Source organism: Pteropus medius, unplaced genomic scaffold (genome assembly GCF_902729225.1).
Source record: "Pteropus medius unplaced genomic scaffold, Ma_sr-lr_union100, whole genome shotgun sequence".
Classification (NCBI taxonomy): Eukaryota; Metazoa; Chordata; class Mammalia; order Chiroptera; family Pteropodidae; genus Pteropus; species Pteropus medius.
This window is the reverse complement of record NW_024351543.1, coordinates 5,173,682-5,196,226: the sequence shown is the minus strand read 5'-3', so window position 1 is coordinate 5,196,226 and position 22,545 is coordinate 5,173,682. Positions and strand designations below refer to the sequence as shown.

The 22,545-nt window shown below is 37.3% G+C and overlaps 1 protein-coding gene and 1 pseudogene across 3 annotated transcripts; one reads left to right on the top strand and one right to left on the bottom strand.

The window, feature by feature from the left end:
• Positions 1-745: 745 nt before the first annotated feature.
• On the bottom strand, positions 746-20,431 carry TIMMDC1 (translocase of inner mitochondrial membrane domain containing 1). 3 transcript variants are annotated; one of them, XR_005648770.1, is made up of 10 exons: positions 20,270-20,431; positions 19,967-20,177; positions 17,403-17,568; positions 14,530-14,618; positions 13,686-13,753; positions 8,398-8,476; positions 7,198-7,308; positions 2,728-2,966; positions 2,420-2,472; positions 746-948 (listed from the first exon to the last, which is right to left on the bottom strand). XR_005648770.1 is itself a non-coding variant. In XM_039843083.1 (8 exons), the coding sequence occupies exons 2-8, from the start codon at positions 19,997-19,999 to the stop codon at positions 2,816-2,818; spliced, it is 738 nt and encodes a 245-aa protein (XP_039699017.1). In that variant the 5' UTR covers positions 20,000-20,177; positions 20,270-20,431; the 3' UTR covers positions 2,306-2,815. The 3 variants fall into 3 exon arrangements, 2 of the variants coding, with proteins under 2 accessions (XP_039699017.1, XP_039699016.1); XM_039843083.1 differs by lacking the exon at positions 746-948 and having other exon boundaries at positions 2,306-2,966; positions 19,926-20,177; XM_039843082.1 differs by lacking the exon at positions 746-948 and having other exon boundaries at positions 2,306-2,966.
• LOC120586870 (uncharacterized) lies at positions 16,706-16,824 on the top strand (annotated as a pseudogene).
• Positions 20,432-22,545: the final 2,114 nt, after the last annotated feature.

The window sequence follows — 22,545 nt, the reverse complement described above, 5'->3', positions numbered from 1 at the left end:
TGAGTGAGGCAGGGTCCCAGGGAGTCACCAGGGTAAGGCAAGTGGAGTTCACCAGGCCAGTGCAGGTTCAGATTTGGCCGTGTTGGTGGAAGCTTCAACACAGGCAAGATGGTGCCTGCCTATAGGTTGTAGAGGAAGGGGAGCTCAACACGGGGATGGCAGCTGTCCCTGAGCACTCGTCCTGAAGTCATACAACTAAATTCAGTCTTTCCCTATATATCTCTGGCACCTCCCAATCACTGTCCTTTTGCCAGAGGCCAGGGTAAGTGCCTGCAAGTGAGCAAGTCTGTGTGAGGGCCCTTTAAGAGGTCGTCTGGGTTGCTAGCAGCTTTCTGTCTCACCCAGATGGTCAGAATTCCCCCTGAATTTTACAGCCAAATTTTGTGGTGATTCCTCTTTCCAATACTAGAACCCTGGGCTGGGGAGCCCTGCTGTGGAACTGGGGCCACTTGCTCCTCCAGGGGGACCTTTACAGCTGAGTTATCCCTCCCAATTCTTTACCACTACACACGGGTGAGGGAACAGCACATTTTTGTCTCTGCCTCTCCTACCTGTCTTGATATGGCCTTTTCTTTATATCTTTAGTTATAGGAGTTCTGATCAGGTAGTCTTTAGATGGTTCTCCAAGTCAACTGTTCTATAGTTGTAATTTTAATGTGGTCGTGGGAGGAGGCAAGTACAGAGTTTACCTACTCCACCATCTTGACTGGAAAACCCAAATTTACAAATTGAAGGCAAGACCCTCTACCAGCAAAAAGACTACAACTTGCTTTATTGCCATCCTTGCTTTATCACCGTTGGCTGGAACCAAACCTGCAATATCTCCAAGGTATGCTTGTATACTAAACAATAAGCTGTCCTTAGAAGAAATTGATTGAAGTAAGGTAAATAGCATTCCATAGGGCTTAGATCCATAAAGTGGCTTTTTCTTGGTATTTCTGGATTCTTCTGACATCAGCATAAAATTAAAAAGAAAGAAGTGGTTAACTGCTGTCCCAATGTTATTTACTCATTACTCTACTTTCTCTGAAATTGCCTTTCATAACTCAATGGCCCAGGAGTGAACCTGACTTAAGCTGGGGCAATCGGACAACCTTCTTATCTGAAATTTTGGGTCTGGACAGCAAAAGCTGACTAAGTTTCTCAAATGTGAAGGGATTTAATATGTTTAATTTTGATAGCTATAAAGGGACTAGATTATTCTAGATAGTCCAAGGAACAGAAGTATTTTTAAATGGTTGCTCTCAGAATAAAATCACTGAAGAAAATAAAGATAGTGGACTGAAAAGAAGTTAAAGAAAGAAACAAAAACAGGAATTGCTGCATTTAGTTAAGATTCATAATCCTTTAGACGTGATCAAAAAGAGACCTCAAGAATTAGCCTGTAAAACCTAAGAGGCAGCTTATTTATATTCAGATAAATTATATTAAATTATTGCTAATTACATTTCATAAATGTGTTAGTACTGTTTTTTTCAGTTGTATTTTGCTTTTATATTCTTATCAACATTTTTTTTGTGATGTGAATAAAATTACTTTTAAAACCAACTATTTAGTTTTATCTTTTCCAGTTGAGTTTAATCTATGTGTGGGTATGAATAAAACTATGAAGAAACTAACTGTCAATTTGTCAGCAATTCATAAATGAGAAAATTAAGAAAAACATGCTTTTTGGAGTGTGGTAATAACATGTAAATCATAGTGAAAACATACTGGTGCAGACATTCTCATATCCTCATACCTTAATACTTATTATATAATACCTTGTATGCCAGGGCACTGTGCTATGCTTTACACGGATCATTTCGTTTAATGCCCATTTCATTTAATATCATTTCATTTGACAGATGAGAACACTGAAACTTAAAGTAAAATGGCTTTGCTACATCACAAGGCTATGAAGCCATGTGGCTAGGATTCCAAGTCTACAGAGCCGATGGTTTTAGCCACCACACTAGCTGCTCCATAAACCTGCTCCTATGAACAATGATGTTTTCAAAGTAGGAATTAAGAGTTCTAACACCAAAACAAAGCACTAGCAGTTTTTTCCCTTCAATACACTTAATTCAGTCATTTCCCACCCTTCATTCCCCCCACTTCATAAAAGTTACAATCTGCTGTTTCAGGACAGCTTCCTTCTTAGGCATCAAGCTCCTGGAGTGTGCATCTATCCTAAGTAACTCATTCATAATACAGTGCAGATACTTTTTTAGCAATACTGAGAGAGGAGACAAAGTTGGGCGGTTTCTTTAATAATGATGATCTACTTTCTTTTCATTAAATTTATATCTTATTTCAAATGGCATAGAGATTACCTTTGATTTTTATTAAAACAAAACACCAAACATTACTACACATTTAGACCCATACTGTTTCCAGGACCCAAGGGCACAACAGTTTCACCAATCATTTGCCTTACCTGGTTCTTTTATCTCCTCTTCCTAGTGATTCCTGGAGTACTCTTTTAAAGGGCTACAAGAATATATATATAATGTGTAGAATTAGACTTTAATCTTTTGTGAAATTTTTAATTTACCGTTGTAAAATCTAGGATGAAATATATTAATCGATCAATATAATGTCAAATACATAGATTGATAAATATAAAGTATGTATTTAAATTTTAAGGATAAGTAAAGTTAGGGTACAAAAGCCCAATTCTTGGTTTAAAAAAACTGAGCCACTGCCACTACAGGTACTAGTGCTTAACTGTGTCAGCAGACTAACCAAGGAGTAGCCTGACCACTGGCATTCAATGGACATGGCAACATAACTCCCTTCAATTCTCCAATGAGTTTCAAGTCTAGAACATTTTTCAGTTCTTGTCTTGTTTATCTGTTGATGAGGGGTTTCTAGGAAGATTTAACAGTGCTTCAATTTTCTTAGCATCATCCTTGGCTGTATTTTTCTGTAGGTTACTTTCAATTTCTTCAGGGAGAAGCTCAGTAAATTGTAGTCTGGCTTTCCTGTAATCAAAAAATGAAAAGGATATCAAGTACTGCTCCATTTCTTTAGTTCTTAGATTTGTCTGTTTTTTAATTGCATTTGCCTTACTCTCCCTGCAGCTTATGAGCAAACACTGCTCCTTGCACTTCAAATACAATGACTTTCTTTTCCCTCCTAACCCGTTCCACTCACAAGTCAACTAAAATTCTCATATTACCAAAATTGACATTGCCATGGCAGGAGCTCTGATCCATAACATATTCCAGAGTTCTTGCAGGCATTAAGTGCAGAAGCTAAAGCACTCTGATCTAATGTGAGGGCCTTGTAACCTGGCTGTCTTCTTGCCCTCAGGGTCTGGGGGATGTGAGCCCCCTGCCACTCTGTTAAACTCTCTGTTGTCAGACCTTGTAGGAATTACACAGAGGCTGTAACAGTGGTGATCTCAGAAAAGAAAAATCAGATGGGACACTACAGATGTACATTTACTAAGATTTAAAATGTAATTTCCAAATAACAGATCAGTTCTTCTTCTAAATTAAATATTACTGTCTTCCTTTCTTTAAGTGACTATCAGAGTCACCTAAGACTTTCTTTCCAACTCTTCACAACCATAATTTGACTGTTTCTTCTTATATATCTCTATAGCCAGTTTTCTACATTTTCTTCTCACTAACGCAATTGTTTATAGACTCTCATTTTGACTTTCCTGTATTTATTTTCAAGCAAAGAAGCAGACAGATAAAAGGTTCTTAACTATTATACTAACTCTCCTCAGAAATATCTAATATATATATTTATATCTTATACATTTTTGGTACCATTCCTTTCTGCCAAAGTATTCTTTCACTGCTGTAATGAATTGTGTTCTCATACATTCTTGAGGTTTTCCATTTCTAAATAACTGATCAACTTCTCTTTTCTTTTTCTGGCTTCCTTTTTTAGTTGGATGAAATTATTGGTTCATAATTTTCCAAATGCTAATTCTTCCATAAATCCCTATATCAGTTTCAAATAGCCAATATATTTTTCCTTTAAAAAAAAAAAAAAAAAAAAGAAGTGTCTTATAACACCTAAGAACTAGAAATAAGCTAATACTTTCATGCTTTTAATTCTCCATAATATTAAATTTTATGCTGGCATTCAGAATTTTAACTACATAACTTCATATCCCAGCCACCCTCTTAGTATGGAGAAGAGAAAGGAATCAAACATATACTGAGCATTGTGGTGTTATTCTGCCCTTGGAGTGGCTGAAAAAACTGAGGGCTTGAAGTTAAGAAAAATATCTAAGGTCACAGAATTAATTAACAGTCTAGCTAGGATTTAAAACTTGTTTTTAGGTTTCATCGGCTCCAAAAGCAATGCTTTTTCTCCTACAGCACCTAAATCCTTGGACAATAATAGATCTACAGATACTAACAATTTCCATGTCAGTGTGCGTGTGTTTAGCACAAATGACATTTCGAGTAAAACCCTGGGGAAAATGACTGCTTATCTATTCAACTACCAATGCAGCAGCTGCAGCAGCAGATAATGTCTTAGGTACCCAAGAAGCTGAACTGTGGGAATCGTTTGTATCAGGAGTGCTAGATGGCAGCCTGTTATGTTGATCTTACAAAGAATCCACATGTTGTTCCAGTTAAGATGGCAAAATAGGTAAATGCTGTGCTTCTCTATTCTCATAGTCACATCAAAATTACAACTAACCTATAGAACAGCCATCAATGAAAATCACCTTAAGTCTAGCTGAATAGAAGTCCTATAAGTAAGGCTATACAGAAGAAGCCACCTCCAGACTGGCTGGAGGGGCAGAGAAGCAGAACAGACTGATCTCACACCCACATCTGGCAGTGGAGAATTAGGAAAGATCTCTCAGCTACACAACTCCCCTCTGAGGAGCAAAGGGTCCCAGCCCCATACTGAGCTCCCCAGTCCAAAGTGCTAGTGTGGAGTAAAGAAGTCTCCACAACTTATGGATATAAAAACCAGTGGAGTTTTGTAGGTGAGACGGAGGGTTCCTGGAGTCCCAGGCACTCCTCTTAAAGAGCCAGCGCATGTACTTACTCACTGACAGACTCGCTCGCTCTGAGCTCCAGTGCTAGGGCAAGAGTTCAAAAAGTGCCAGGGACATATGGAGAGGAACTAAACTATCTGGCTTTAGGGCAAGGGCTGGAAGGGCGGCTTTCTCCCAGACAGAAGTGCTGGCAGAGGGCACTGTTCCTTTGTGGAGCCCTCCCTTGTACCCATGTGCTATATCTGACTCTCCAACCTGGAGGATGACACCACTTGCCCTGCTCTGGTGATTCTGAGACCCCAGCCCACCCAACTTACTGGCCCACCCAAGCCACTTCCAGGGGCTCATCCATATAAACAGCCTGTGTTGGCTCATGCTGTAGACTCCCAAAATCTTTCAAAGGTTCACAAACCCCCAACAAGTAGCATCTGGCTTCAGCATGCCTCATACCTCTTGCCGAGCAGCACCAAGCCTGGTACTAGTGTCACGTAGCCTCAGTTGGTGGCCATCTGTGAATCACTTTGTGGCTCATGCTAGGCAGCCTCAAGTTCAAGCAGCAGCTGAACTTGACTTGTGGTGGGGCCCCTCCCAGGAGGGCCTGGACCAGCACACCCAGTAGCCACTTCAACTGAGCTAGAGTACCACCCAATTGCCTTCACAAATGACATACCCGAAGAGCAGACTTGGCATGCACCAGAGCCCCTTAAGTGAATCCTGCTCTGTAGGGTCAACAACTACATATCTATCATCAATTACTTTAAATGTAAATGGATTAAATGCTCCAATCAAAAGATATAGGAAGGCTGAGTGGATAAGAAAATAAAACCCTTACACATGCTGCCTACAAGAAACTCACTTCAGATTGAAAGACACAGACTGAAAATAAAGGGATAGAAAAAGATATTTCATGAAAGTAGGGGAAAAAAAGTTGGGGTAGCAATACTCATTCAAGACAAAATAGGTTTTAAAACAAAGGCTATAACAAGAGACAAAAACAGACCCAGTAATCCCACTTCTGGGTATTTATTCCAAGAAACTCAAGACATGACTTCAAAGGGACATGTTTATCCATATATCCATTGCAGCATTATTTACAATAGTCAAGATATGGAGGCATCCTGGGTATCTATCAATGGATGAATAGATAAAGAAGAGGTGGTACATTATACAACAGAATATTACTCAGCCATACAAAAGAATGAAATCTTGCCATCTATGTACACAGCATGAGTGTACGTAGAAGGTATTGTGCAGAGTGGAATAAGTCAGACAGAGAAACAAATGTCATATGATTTCGCTTGCATGTGGAATCCAGAGAACAGGATAAACAAACAAACAACAGAAACAAGCTCATAGGTAAAGAGCATTTTGACAAACAAAAGATGGGGGGCGGGAGGATGGGTGAAGCAGGGAGGAGATTAAGAGGTACAAACTGATAGTTACTAACTAGTCATAGGGATGTAGAGTATAGCATGGGGAATATAGTCAGTAGTATTGTAATAACTATGTATGGTGTCAGATGGGTGCTGCATTTATTGGGGTTATCACTTTGTAAGTTCTATAAATGTGTAATCACCATGGTATACACCTGAAACTAATATAATATTGTATGTCAACTATACTGGGGAAAAAAAAAAAGAATCAGTATGAAATCTGCTATCAGTCTGATTACTATACCCCAGGGAATGACTAGATAGAACAGATGAAAGATTTCATCATCCACAATGGCACCCACTCTATGTACAGCCACTATATCCACCTAATTCCTATGCATCCACAGCAAGAAGTAGAATCTTTGAATGTGGGAATAGAACATGTTCTGTATTATTTATAGATGTGTGTGTAAACTGGGATATCACCTTTTAAATTAAGCCAAATAAGCTCACTCATTGCCATGTATTTTCTTTAGGTAATTTCCTTATGCAGTCAAAATCATAGAAAAAGGAAAAATATGCAACCAAATGAAATTTACATTTTAACTTTTCAAAAAAGAAACACGTATCTTAAGAAAAAAATCCTCATCATAGTAATAATAAAATTAGTGTTTTTAATTTTTCCATTCTCCTTAATAAAAAAATGAGAAGACCAGGTAGGGTACAAGTTGAAGGACTCAGTAAAAATAAATTCTTCTTTGAATTGAGTAACAGTTTAACTCGAGTACTTGGGTTAAGAGAACACTACTGTCTAAGGCCAACTGCTAGGACAGTCGTATACCCTAGTCATAATATGTTCCTTACCACTCTTCCAGTTTCAGCTCATGGAGTGCTTTTTGATCCTTCTGTTTTCTCTCTTGAACAGTCTCACCATAGTACTTCTGAAGTGCCATCAACAGGCTTCCTACAGGAGTGCTGAGGGGAAAGCAGAGGGAAAGCTTAGGAAAAAGAGCCATGAGACCATACAACATGTGAGCGACTCTGCTAGGGCATGAGCAACACCAGATGAACTACTTGTTCACTGACAGGAACATTTGACAATTAAAGTGTCCTTATTGAATAAAGAAAAAAAATTTAGGCAATTTTCTTCCTGGTCTGAACAATAGAGAAAAACAATCATTGCAACTTCCTTAAAATAACTGATATAAAAACAATAGATCTATAAATTGACTGTTTTTAATCAAAAATTAATCAGGAAAATATATATTTATGACAAGTTCTAGTCAATAGTTTTATACTGAAGGTTTCTCAGAAATAAAACTAATACCTGAGTTTAAAAAAAAATTACACACATACATTATTGTAATAATAGAGGAATTTTGAATATAGACCCTATCTTAGATAACTGTATTGAATTAAAGCTAAATTAACTATTGTGATAACTGTATTATGATATTATTGGACAATGTTCTTCATCCTGGGTGATACACACACTGATGTAATTTGGGATACAGAATTATGAAGTCTCTAATGGTTTAACCAAAAAGAAAAAAGAAATACACACATATCTCACATATATAGAGATAGAAAACAAATATGGCAAAATGTTAACAATTGGTAAATCTAAGTGAAGGGCATGGGTATTCAAATGCTAATTCATTCGACTTTCTATAGGTTCAGAATTTTTCAAAGTAAAAAATTAGAGTAGAAAAAACTTTTATTAAACTAAACAAACAAAACCAAAACAAAAATATTTTATAGAATGTTCTTGTTAACTGCTTCTTGTTCCTTTTTCTGGCTCCTTATAAGCACGTTTGCACAAAATACAAATAGTTTCAGGTGTTAGTGATTTTACACAGTTTTTTACCCAGAGAAAACTCGAAGTAAATCAATAATTGGGGTGGAATTAGAATTGGACAGTCAAAGCTACTACCAACATGAGACTAGACATCTTTTATATGCTCTAAGTATTAAATCTGTTCTTTAGAAATTGATGAGATACTTAAAAGGCAAGGCATTAATGAAAGTTGTGTTAATTTAGAATCAAACCATGTTAACACTTACCCCAGCAAGGCTCCAATTATGCCACCAGCCACCAGGCCATGTAGGCCTAAGTTTATTCTAAAAAGACTTCCTGTGACAGCTATTTAAAAACAAACACAGAAAAAAGGCAATGTTAAATCACCTTTAAGCACTAGAATTCCAATTTAAAATTTTCCTTCTATAAAAAGGACATAAATATCTAAGTAAACTTTCTGAATCCAACATTAATATACCACAACCTAGATTTCCTGAATCTAAAATGTCAATACAGTTATCTTCTTTTCCATTCTTAAGGTACAAAGGAAGAAATGTTCCTTTCACAAACCTAATTCATTAATCTGTTCTATGGATCTAACCTCTTCTCATTCTGCTTCATTTTTGCACACCTTCCCTTAAAAATCTGTAATTTCTTCATTTCCACCCCTTTCATTTCTTCCTTCTTCAGGGAAAGCTTTTCCCAAATAAACAACAAAAGACCCTGCAGCTTATGCTTCCCGCCAGCCTCACCCTTTCTGTACTGCTACACCGCACCTCTCAGGCAGGGCTGAAAGCAGGCATTTGCTTTACAGTGCCACCTGGTGGCAGGTGCACAGGTCATCTTCCCTTCCTACTGGAATTGTACATCCACGATGGTCATTTGTTTTCCTCTTTTACTATGCACAACACAACCACTACCATCTCAGGTGGTAACATTTTTAAAAAATCTGAGGTTTATGTTTCTTATTTAAGTCCTATATATTCATTTTTTTACTTTTCCTAAATTTTTTAATTAACAAGAACAAAAATCGCCTTTAACTCCATTATGCAGAGAGTAATAAATTTGTTGTTGTTTTTTCTAGTCTTCTTTTCCAAACAAAATATTTTTTAAAATCTGATTAGAATAGCCAAAACCAGGTACACTGACATCAAATGGTGGTGAGAAAGTAGAACAAAAGAAACTCATTCATTTCTGGTGAAATGAAAAATGGTATGGCCACATTGGAAGACAGCTTAGTGATTTCTTATAAAACTAAATATACTCTTACCATAAGATCCAGCAATCACACTCCTTGGTATTGACCCAAAGGAGTTAAAAACTCATGTCCACAAAAAAACCTGCACAAAGATGTTTATAGCAGCTTTGTTCATAGTTCTCACAACTTAGAATCAACCAAGGTGCCCTTCAGCAGGTGAATGGATAAATGGTGGTAGATCCAGAAAACGGAATATTATTCAGCATGAAAAAGAAATGAGCTATCAACTCATGAAAAGACAAGGAGGAACCTTAAATGAATATTAAGTGAAAGAAGCCAATCTGAAAAAGCTACATACTATGTAATTCTAACTATATAATATTTTGAAAGGCATAAGTATTGAGACAGTAAAAAAGGATCAGGATTTTGTCATTCTATTGCCTCTGGCTTCCACCATTCTCATGAGAAGTCAGCTGTTATTGGGTGTTCCTTGTATGCATTTTTTTTCTTGCTGCTTCCAAGATTTTCTCTTTGTTTTTCGACAGTGTTAACTATTATATGTCTAGGTGTGCCTCTTCATGTTTATTCTTCTTGGGAGTTTATTGAGCTTCTAGATGTGTGGATTAATGTTTTTCATCAATTTGGGAAAGTTTATAGCCATAATTTCTTAAAATACTTTTTCTGATCCTTTCTCTCTTTCATCTCCATGTAGTATTCCCCATCACACATATTCTAAGTATTCTTGATAGTGTCCCATAGATCTCTTGGGCTCTGTTCATTTCTCTTCATTTTTTAAATGCTGCCTTTCACAGGAGAAAATCTATACTGATCTATCTTCAAGTTCACTGATTCTCTTCTGCTATCTCAAATCTGCTGTTGAGCTCCTCCTCTCCAGTGAATTCTTAATTGCCATTATTGTATTTATCAACTCCAGAATTTTCATTTTATTCTTTTTTAATAACTTCTATTTTTATTGATATTCTCTATTTGATGAGTGATTGTCATTATACTTTAGTTCTTTAAAAATGACTTGAAATATTTTGCCTGCTATGTCCAACAGATGGGCCCTGTCAGAAACATTCCCAATTTTTTTAATCTAATTTTTGCATGTCTTGTGACTTTGTTGTTGTTGCTGAAAACTAGACATTTTAGGTAATAAATTATAGCAACTCTGGATTTGGAATATCCCCCCACCCGGGGGCATGGTTGTGGTTCTTTGTTTATGGAATGACTTGCCTGGACCAATTCTATGGAGTCTTTTCCGTAGAGTGCAGCCCACTGATGCCCCTGCTTAGTTTTTCTTTTTATGGCTGGCTTTTCAGGAGTCATACTACCTTAGCAGTCAGCCAATGATTTGTCAGAGGTTATGCTTAAACATCTTAAGCCAGTAAGCTTCCACCTTTTGTCAATGCATCTTGAAGAATGCATTCGAAGTTTAGGTAATTTATAAATCTTCTCTGGTTTTTTCTTTCTGTGTTCACAAAGCCTCACAACCAAAGATAAGTAGCTTATAAGGGCTCTCCCAGTGTCTCCTGAGTGTGTATGGATATCTACACATGAGTTAATATGTGTACGCAACTTTCCAGAGTTCTAGGGATTAGTAGAATCTTATAAAAGCCCTTTTTGGCTGTCTTATTCCCTGATATCCTTGTTAAAATTCTGACTCATCTGCTAGTCTACTGCTTGCCCCAAACAGTATCAAAACCTCAGGTTAGCTGTGTGATATTGTCCTTTCTTGTTTGCAATTGTTTTCAGCAACACCCTTAGGCATGGAATTTTCTGCACTCTGCTCCAAATAAGGTCAGCTACCTCAAGCAGAAGAACTGTTGGTCCTCCCAGAATGCCCTGCCCTCGTGGAACTTCTACATCATAGAGCTGGGGGTTAGATGCTGAGAGCAGCTTCAGGCTGAAACACTACTGACTCCCATTGTTCTTACTGAAATTCAACAGAAATAATGAATAAATGCTTCTCAACTTGTGTGGTCTTGGTCAATTTCTAACATCTTTAAACGATTGTTTTTGATAATTTTGTCTAGTTTTATTGTTGCTTTTGGGGGAGAGGATTTGCCAAGCTCCTCACTCAAACATTCTAAATGTCAAATATACTCTTCTCAATGTCCAGACCCATGCTCAATAATAATGGTGAGGGAAGACATCCTTAACCTGATTCTGATTCTACCATTCAGTATTAGCTGCTGGTTTCTTTACTTATTTTACTAAAATTTACATTCAACCAAAAGACACTTATTCTACTCTACTCTGTCAAATGGTTGTGATATAAAAGGCAAATACTTCCTCTAAATTCAAGTAAGTCATCTAGGAGGGAAGCAAAACAAGTAAATAGCTAGAATATAGTGCTTTGATGTAACTATTTATAGTGAATTATAGGAACACAGGAAAAAGACACTTAAACGGGCCTAAAGATAGGAAAATGGGAGCTAGGAAGGATTCTCTAGGGAAGCTAAAACTGATAGATGAGGTAAACCTTGAAAGATAGGTTAAGTAGGACCTGAACAAAATTAGTTGAGGGAGAGGGAAGGTGGTAGGTTCAAGAAGAGAGACCAATATATGTAAAGTAAGAATATGCTGGGTTTGGGAAATCCAAGTAGATTCATAAGGCAGAAGCAAGAGTAGTACATGGGGCCAGATCAAGAAAAGACATTAGAGTGATAGGAAACTATGGAAGAACCTCAAGCAGAAAAGTATTATAATCATATTCGTATTTCACAATAGTAACTAAGGCAACAGTAGATGTGGAAAGTACCAAGATTAGAAACAGGGAAGACATGATAGTAGCAGTGGGAACAAAGAAGAGGTGAGAGAGTCCATATATATTTAAGGAATATAATTGATAGGACTAGAAGTCTAGAAACATGGAAACAAAGGGAAGAACCACATCATTACATGGTTTACAGTTTTGGAATTTAACAGGGTAGATGGCAGAGAACATAACAGCAAAACCAAGTATGAAAGTAGGGGGAGGAAGATAAGAATTTGGTTTGGATATAGGCATTTGAGCCTACAGAATACTCATGTAAAAATGTTCGCAAGTTTAAAAAGGGCAAATTCTAGTTGCTCCAATGCTATTAATGTTTATGTCTAGCTTTATGTTAAAAATTTTTTTATTAAAATGTCAAGTTCAAATTCTGTATATGTTTGACTGTGCATGTGTACACATACCTAGAGAAAGAGAGAGTGCACCCAAAATAAAGAAAGCGCAAGTGATAGAGCAAATGGGCTAACATATTAAGAGCTGAATCTCTATATTAAATGATGTTCCTTGTAGTTTTATTTTTGCAACTTTCTTAACCTTGAAATTACTTCCAAATAAAAAGTGAAAAAGTTATATCAAGTACATGTGTTTTTATATGTGAGAGAATGTACATGAGTTAATGAGTGTATATGGCAGTGAACTTCAATTACATTTCTGAAAATACTTTAACACAATAAGCTCTCCATATCCATGGGTTCCACATCTGTGGATTCAACCAACTATGGATCGAAAATATTTGGGAAAAAACAAAACAAAACAAAACAGAAATTTCCCCAAAACATGAATTTACCATGCGCTAAGCATTATGCTGAATCCACACAAATGAAGTGATGTGTAGGCATACCCTGCTGTAGCCTATATGCAAACACTATGTCATTTTATATAAAGGACTTGAGCATTTGTGGATTTTGGTATCCGAGGGGGATGGGAGAGCATAAGGAAAGGTAATGTCTTGGAACCATTCCCCCATAGATACTGAGGGACAGCTATACTTTTTTTTTTAATGTTTGTTTTAAATATCTATCAGAGGCAGTAGGCTTTAAAATAAAATCCAAACTCTTACCATGAAAAATCTGGCCCCTTTCTGCTTCACCTCAACAGTCTCATCTCAAGCTACTCACCCTCGTTCACTATGCTCTAACCATATTATCCTGCTTTTAAGAAACTTTCTTGCCTAAGAGCTTTCACCCTTGAAGTTTCTTCTGTCTAGGCTACTCTTCTTCTCAAGCCTTGCTCTTTTGCATCCTTCAGGTATCAGTTTAAATGTCATTTGGTTAGAAAGGCCTTCTCTGATCACCTTGTCTACATTAGATCCCACTGCCTAGTACTTTCGATCATAGCAACCTGTGGATTTCCCATCCACATTATGTTGTACAACTCCATAAATTCAAAGACCTTTTCTGTTTCGTTAACCAAGTATACCAAGGATCAAGTACAATGCTTTCCGTACATTTTGGGTGAATGTTGAATAAAATGTGATGAAAAGCCAACCAATGAATTCAGTAACTATGATTTATGTTCTTATATATTTCCTAAACCATATCTGAGATTGAAAAACATAAACAAGAACAAAAATGTCTTACCTCCTGCAATGACAAAATGGCTCAGGGCATTTTTATTTCGGTAGACATTTAGACCAGTGTTCACTGTGCTAGGAAGAAGGGAGGAGGAGGAAAAAATAAAATTTAAAGCATATTCCATTTACCTTCTTAACTGCAACTTTCATTAAAGAAATATGTATTGGCTTAGAAAACCCTACTATGTCAATCCCTGGTCCTAGTGTAGGCTCCTTCAATGTTTCAGATTGCTAATACGCCTATGGGTTTCTAGGTGGACTTTATCCTATTGAAAAATGAACCAAAAAACAATCACATTTCTGGAATAAATATTCACTTAAAAAAAGAAACATAAAGAAGAGTTTTAAAGAATATCTCTTACTTAGTCTTGTATCTATTTTGATACTAGTTGGTAGATCTCCATGAATGCAAAACTACAACTAGACCAACTTTTTACATAGATAAATAGTTCTTGAGAAAAAGGTATCATGAATCACTTTCATGTGGGTGTTCAGTTTTTATAATCCCACTGGCTCAAAAGATGTGCTGATAAAAGAATATCAATGTGGAATATAAACCTAAAAGCAACAAATGAACAGGACAAACAAACAGAGATTCATGGACTTGGACAATAGACTAGTGGTTATCAGAGGGCGGGGGAGGCGGTACACGGGATAAAGGGGGTCAAATATATGGTGACAGAAAGAAATCTATGGGAGTTGAACACACAGTGTAAATAGGGATATGCCTTACTGTTAAAATGTACAGCTGAAACTTACTGGATTTCGTTAACCAATGTCACCATAAAAAATTAATTAATTAAAAAAAAAGGAATACCAAGATGCTCTGTCACAATTCAGAGAGAACTTACTTGAATACAGTCACAAACACTGCAGTTCTCCAACTCCAGCGCCATCCATATCGGATAAAGCCTCGTGTGGCAGCACGATGAGCGGATTGCTAAAGTTAACAAAAAGGCTGTGAGGTTCCAAAACATCTTGATACTTTCTTTATTCTAAAACTGTGATGAAGGGATGACAATTATGAATTTGGCAGGGATACCTAAACAGAAAATCTCTAGAAATACCATTCCTTAAGTATTGAAGCTTAAGCAAAAGTCCCAGGACATCCTATTCTACCAGGAGATGAAAAAGGAAATAAGAATTGCTAATGTCAACCAAGTAATCCATCAGTTAAGTATCAACTGAGAATCTATATGGCAAACACAATGACAGATATAAAATCAGGATTAGACATGGTCTTTTTTTTTTTCCGAGAAATCTTGGGGAAAAGAAACATAAAATAAAGAACCAAGTAAATGGTAAATTAAGGATAAGGATGAATATAATACAGATGTGTAGGAAAGCAGCAGAGGAAAGAAGAAAACTAATCTTTATTGACCACCTTCTATGTAAAAGCTGTGTTAACATATTATCTCATTTAATCTTTACAGTATTTTCTTCAGGCAGGGGATTTAGTTTTAACTAAAGCATGGGGAAGAAGCTTCTAACCAAGATCACTTAACCAACAAGGAATAAGGTCAGAATTGAAAGGTAGGTTGTCTGTCTCCACAGCCTATTTTCTCTAGAATATTGTGAAAGCAGGTCTGGTATAATATTGTGAGGGTAAAGTCTGGATTTTTAAAGAATCCGAAAGAATCCCTAACTAGATCCTTAACTACTATATGATATTGGGCAAGACAAAAAACCACTCTGAAAGGTTATCAGTATGAACTCATGGCTTTTAATAAATAGGTAGATAATTACAGAAATAGATACTGATGTGTGTAGGAAGGTGTATATGAATATGTCACACACACACACACACACACACACACACTTTCCTAACTCTGTCTGCTTAGAAACTAGAAGCCGTGATATCACAGTAGCAATGAGCGTACCTAGCACTAGATCTTGATTATTCATTCATTCATTCATTATTTATTTATTTTAAAAAAAATTGGAGATCTTGGTTTTTAAATACCATTTTCCACTAAAAGAAACTAGAGCTCCTTGGTGAAATGGCTCATTCCAACCTGAAAAGTAAAAGATGACCCAGCAACACCTTGCTGTACTAAAAAGTGAAGGCATGCTCAAAGACGATGGAGACATATCAAAAGGACACAGAGCTTGAAGGGGCTCCAACTGTCCATATCTAGGCCAATTTGAGTATCAAAATTAATGATACTCTATAAACCTATAGAATAAAATAAGAATCCATAAGTCCACATTGAATAAATTAATTATAAATAGACAAATAAATAGAAGGGAAGAAAAAGCTCTTTCTTATAGCAGAATACTAACCACTAAATGTAGATGGAATGATAGAATTAGAAAATGGCCGTTTGGCAACCACCACAGTAATAACTGTTTCAGGCAAGAATCGTCATTGAATGCTAAAACTAGGGGGTAGAAATTTGATGAAAAATAGGATATTTGCATAGTTTCAAAGTATATAGTAAGTATCCATAAGATAACATAGGGAAAAAAATAGTAACTTTACAGTGAATAAACTTTGCAGAAACTATCTTAACCAAGTGACTAAGGTAAACATCACCAATAAAGGGATGAGCAGGTATCAAGAGCTTCTGATATAATGTATTGAGGATACAACATCAATTCTAGGGCATTCCTGCTAAAACTCAGAATCTAATCATAAAAAAACAGCAAACAAATCTAAATCTACAAAATAAATGGCCCATAGTCTTTAAAAATGTCAAGATCAAGAAAGTCAAAGAAAGAAAGAGAAACGTTCCAGATTAAAGGAGACTGGAGAGGCATGACAGGGAAATTTGATATCTGATTCAGTATTAGATCCTGGACCAGAAAAAAAAAAATTTATCTATTTACTTTTAAAAAAGAATATATTAGCGGGAAAACTAGCAAAATTTACACAAAGCCTGAAGATAATAATACTCTGTGTTAATTTCCTGATCTACATAATTATATTGGGTTATGTAAGAGAATTGTTTTTAGAAAATACACACTGAAATATTCACCATGTCTATAATTTACTCTCAAGCAGTGCACAAAAAATTAATAGCATGTGTCTACGGCCATGCCACCCTGAATGCGCCCAATCTTGTCTGATCTCAGAAGCTAAGCAGCGTTGGGCCTGGTTAGTAGTTGGATGGAAGACTACCTAGGAATACTGGGTGCTGTAGGTGTTAAAAAAAAAAAAAATTAATAGCATGCACTATACAGAAAAAAAATAAAACAAATGTGGTAAAATGTTAACATTTGGAGAATCTAGATAAAAGGTATATAGTAATTATTTGTACTACTTTTGCAACTTCTTTAATTCTGATATAATTGTAAAATAAAAAACAACAACTCTCTGGGCTGTAACTTCCTTACTAGTACAACAGAACTGATGAACAGATCTAACAAATTAGCGCCCTATAAACTGTAAAGTTATAAATGTTAATTACTATTTTAGTGTAAGCTGGTATATTCCACGGAGGCTTTGTGAATGGGACAAATATGCCACACTGAACCTTAATGATTTAGTAGATTAGAAATATTATTCAGAAAATAGAGCTATAGTGGTGATCCCTTAAGACAAGCAGTCTGACAAGCCAAATATATACACCTTAGCATAAGCGCTTCCATTGTTACTAAGTATGACTATGTCTTTACTCTGACATCCTAATCCCTCCCAACCCACCTTCTAACTGAATGATTAAGTATAAGTGAAATGCTAAATTGGTATGCCCTGAAATGCTTTTGGAACATCAGTACGTACCACAGCATCAAACTGGTTATGATAAATTTCTGCTTGGCTCTGCTCAATATAGCGCCGTTTAGCATGAATAAAAGCTGGTATTCCCCCATATGCCCAGCCAATGATGCCTGCTGAAATTGCCGCCCTATAAATATTCTCAAGTTCCTTTGAAGTTCTCTGCTGTTCACTAAAACATCAAAAAGACAATGTTGTTTGGGATTAGTATATGTATACTCTAAAAGACAGTATGATCAGTTATGCCAAATGCTAATACAACCACATTTTTCATTATGGGCAAAACCAGTTAAATCCTCTGATATCCTCTGCAGTTATATTACCAGTCACTCAAATTTCAGTCAAAACTAATCTAGTGTTTGGTTATTCTTAGGAAGGCAGTGACTGGAAGGGGCGCAAGGGGAGGTCCAGGGATGCTGGTAACTATCTCTTGGTGTTGGTTACACAGCTATGTTTAGTTTATGAAAATCCACTGATCAGTATATTTATGTACATTCTTCTAGATGCATATTATACTCCAATAAAAAGGTTTTTTACAAAGGAGTTTTTATTTGATGACCATTACAACTCTACTGTATCCCTGGAAACAGGAAGAATTTGTGAGTTAGATGTAGAGATCGATATTTCCTTTTTTGAATTTTAAGCTAATTTTTGGAAATTATACACATTTATGGGATTTTAGGGCAATATATGCAAGAATGAAATCTTAGATGTAAACAAAAGAAAACCAAACACTATCTTTCTGAATACTTTAACCTTTGTATGTCATACTCAGATGGGCCTATACTATAAAAAGCATTGAATGAGAAATCTTATGATGCAGTAGGCAGTACAGACCAACCTAAGTAACAAGGAAAAACTACTGTTTAATTCAATTTATCACCCTCAAAAACATAAGAAACTAGAACCACTAATGGAGCTTCTAAGATGCCCTCCAGAAATTGCTCTAACGAATAGCTACATCTGTAAATATTAAGTTACAATAAATAATGACCCTACTAGGTAAGTAAACTATTAAATGTTAATTATTTATATTACTAACTTGCTATCTTCATAGACTGTACAAGTGTCTGTCTATTCTAATTGCCTGCCAATAACCACATTTCTAAAAATAGAATCAGTGTCTTTAGACTTTCTGCCTATACAAGAGAGATCTAAATAAAATCTTAGAAAAATTTAATTCTTATACTTATTTCAATAGGAAAAACCATAATTGGAACTTTATATTTTATCTTTTATGGTGAATAAGATTAAAAACAACATTTACATAAAAACTAGTCTATGGTAGAACTCAGAAAAAATGTAAAATTGCTTGAGATTTAACAAGCAGATGCATATGCTTTGTCTCCTTTTCATCTTCTGAAAAATTCTATTACATAGGTGATATTTATCTCCATTTTAACGATATGGGAACAGGGGCTCTAAGAAATTATATGGTTGGTCCAAACAGCTAACAAATGGAGAAGAAACAAGGCACAGTGGTGGAAAGGAGCTAGACTCTTAAGTAACAAGATGGGGTTGTGATTCTGGTTCTGTCACCACCGCTAAGTGACCTGCAGACAGATCACAAACTCATGAACTTTAGTCTCATTCATGATGGAGACCCAAGAGCATGAAAGTTACACTAGAATATCTTTCAAATTTCTTTCAGCTCCAACATTTTGTGCTTTATGAAACTGATCAAAATAACTCTTTCCTGTTATATACTACACAGGATCTTTCAAAAGTATCTCAAGTAAATATTGGAATGACCAATGAGAAGGCTAACTCATTAACTTGATGAAATAAACATGATGAAATCTAAATTAATTAAATCCAATTCTGCCAACTCCCTTGCCCCAACTCAGAAACATAATAAAGCTTCAAAGTTAATTTAACCACTTGATAACACAATGTATGTAGTATGGTAAAATACTTCATGATAGGGCCAACTTTTCACCAATAATTGAATAGATGAAACGAATCACTGAATGAAAAATCTTTAGTTTTTCATTAAAGTTAACTCAGTTTGAAGGATTAACCTTTATTTTGAAATATCTTGTTAATCCAGCTATTATCTTTTATTTTATAAAATGGTGAGACAATAGGTGCTCTTTGTGTGTGTGTATGGTTTTTTTTGTTTTTTTTTTTGGCAAAATAAAAATTTTACAACTCTCTCTGTCATCTCTCTAACCTCCATTTTTTGGAGGAGAGGAGGGTCATGAATTATCAAAGCTCAGGACCAAGTGGAATACGGTATGGGTTTCACGGTCAAATCTGACAGGTATGGGTTTCACGGTCAAATCTGACACTAATCAGCTCGGTCTAATTCTTCTATCTGTAAAATCAGGGTATTACACTAACACTATATTTCCTAAATATCCCTAAAAGCTCTTCCCATTTGAAAGCTGTCCTGTTATCAACGGAAGTACCAAATGGCAAAGTCAGGAGGCAGGCTTGGGATACAAATATTAGAACCCCAAACCCATTTAAAAATAAACCGCACCACCCTGGGGTCCTTCGCCCAGGAAGACCCAGGTTACAGGACACCTTCGCAGTCCCTCCGCAGAGACCCTAGGCATTTTTTTTACTCTTTGACAAACAGCTCCCGGAGGCGGTCCCATCCGGATTCCAGGTAATGGGATTCTGGGACGTAGGAAGGCAGCTTCTGGTCCTCAAGGATTTCCGGATCGGCGGCCACAGAATCGGCGGCCACAACTTCGGCAGCAAAGATCTGAGGGAAAGCCCTGCAGAGGAAGCTCCGTGGCGCCGGAGGCCGCACCTCCATGGCCCTCTCCGAACCTGCAGACAGACACACATTTGAGTTCTCGGGGCCTCCGGGAGACGCTGTGGGAGGACAGTAAGGATAACTGCAAGAATGAATGGATGAATACCTGTGCACCAGGTTCGAACTACCCCGCGACCACAGCTCTTGACACTCCTGCCCTCACTTTGGAGGTCCTTGGACGCACGAGACAGGAAGTCCCGCCCCCGCTAGGGCAAAGACAAAGGGGAGGGATAACGGTGGAGCCTGCCCCCAAAGCCCTTCCGGTTTGAGGACGGATGGACCGTAGTGGTCCGCACTGAGTGGTTTTGTTCTGCGCCGTCTGATACCGCCTCTGGCGCTGTCGCCCGGGGCCTTCTGGGCCACAAGAATCGGGTCTCGGGCCGGTTCCAGGCAGCCAGAGGTGGTCCCAGGCTGAAGTAGTCGAGCGTATTTAAACGTCAGAAACTTCACATAAATGAATAAGAAAGTGGAGTACGGAGAGGAAGGCAATTTGTGCAAATACAAGCCCAACCCACCGTACGACGGCAGGAGGAGCTTCCTGGGCTGGGCGGGGTCCTTTTCCGGAAAGCACCGAGGCGTTAGAGATAGCTCTGGGTGCCAGATACACAGGTTTCTAGAACACTATTTTCAAGAATCAGCTTTGAGCAGGTCTTCCCAAGATTTACCTAGTTTCTGGAATTTCTAGCAGGTGTATGCTTGGTAGTCCAGCAATTTCCCTTCAGTGCAGCCTTTGCTAACATATGCTTCCAGGTAGTTTTTATTAAAACGCACACATTTAAAATATTTTCAAACTTTTTGTGTAATTTCATTAAATCTTTTCAAGCAACTATAGTCTCATATTTGCCAGCCTCTACCCCTCTTTTATTCCTTTCTAGATGTAATTCAAAACTTTTACTCTTCAGTAGACTACAATAAATTGAATTCTGAAATTTTATAGCTGGAATTTTATAGATAAGCCCAGAGAAGTGACTGATTAGACAAGCTGAATTAGTGACAGTGCCAGGAAGATTTCTCTGGAGTCTGGGATAGAGGATTAGATTCAGCTCCCATGATAGCGCTTCATTACATCACAACTTCCTCTTTGCTGATGTGTCTCAGTAGACTAGCTTTGACGTCAGAGACCACATATGTCCAGGACTTAACACAGTGTCTAGCACGAAAGTTGTGGAAGAATTCAGATGCCCTGAATCTTGGCTCTGGCTCCAGGTTGCTGCTTATCCCATATAGGCACAAGTAACCAGGAGAGTCCCAAGGCCTGAAAGCACAAGAAAATGGCTGTGCAGTCTGCCTAGTCTGCATGTAGAAAAGGCTAAATGCTTAAGATGATCCCAGAATCATTCTGAGATGAGGGAGAACTTGGCATTTTAGACCAAGGGTGTTGGGCAGATAATAAAGTAATTCACACAGAACTCAAATGTCCCCAGGACTCACTACCCTGTAGATATAAAGGTCATATCAACAGGCAAATTATACTAACTCCATAGCTGCCTTCTCCTTTGGGTAACTGGAGTTTCATTTTTAAGGTTCCCTGTGCCATCTAGTACCTTAAGAAGTCCCCAGACCCTTGGCCAATGCTCACTGTTGCTGCTACTCCATCTCAGCTCCTCAGACTCTACCTGTCACCTTCCCACACTCCTATTTCTCCAAGCCTGGTGGGGCTGGGGGAGCTTACCTTCTTTAACCACTAGGGAAATACTCTCCTTCCTCTTTGGTCCGCTTTCTGAAGGGTCTCAGAGCAATGATAGGCCAAAAGATGTTATGAGGTTTACTTGGGCCAATGTTTCACATACAGCTCTCTCCTCCCCTGAATGTGCATTTGCCACCAGAATAAAAATCAAGGAAGGATTTCAGCAGTCACCACACTGTACTTCAAACCACCATTCTCCTACTCTCTGCCCTTTTTACTGAATTCCGCTCATAGAACTCAATAGAATCTTCCCCTATCATGAATTTTCTCCCTGGGGTCAAAAGGTTCCCTTTTCCTGCCATGTTCACCAGGTACTGCCCTGGTCACATATATTTCAGTTTATTATATGTGTTACCACAGGTAGAGAATGAATTTTAAGAACTCCCAAGTACCACTTCATTTACCCATCCCTCAAAGCATAACTTTTTACCTTCATGAAGTTTCCCATCTGCACCAGGAAGAAATTCTTCCTCTCAACTACAAATCCATTGTCTTTATGAATAACTGGCCTTATAAATAATGGGCCTCATATAATTTTAATCACCTTCCGCCTATAAAGCCTCTCATATTGTTATCATCTTACCTACAGAGCTTCTTCACGCTAGGGAGCCTGCTGAAATATTTTATCTCCCACTATTTGTGCACAGCAGATAATCAAAAAGTATTTAATATTAAATGAGTAATTGTAATTGTAC

Bases quoted from the DNA above. Each gene is read 5' to 3' on its own strand.
- TIMMDC1 (XM_039843082.1), bottom strand. From the start codon at position 20,163: ATGGAGGTGCGGCCTCCGGCGCCACGGAGCTTCCTCTGCAGGGCTTTC. The intron at 14,619-17,402 runs GTACGTACTGAT...TGTTAACTTTAG, and splicing joins ATAACCAGTTTGATGCTGTG to CAATCCGCTCATCGTGCTGC. The intron at 7,309-8,397 runs GTAAGTGTTAAC...CTTTCCCCTCAG, and splicing joins ATAATTGGAGCCTTGCTGGG to CACTCCTGTAGGAAGCCTGT.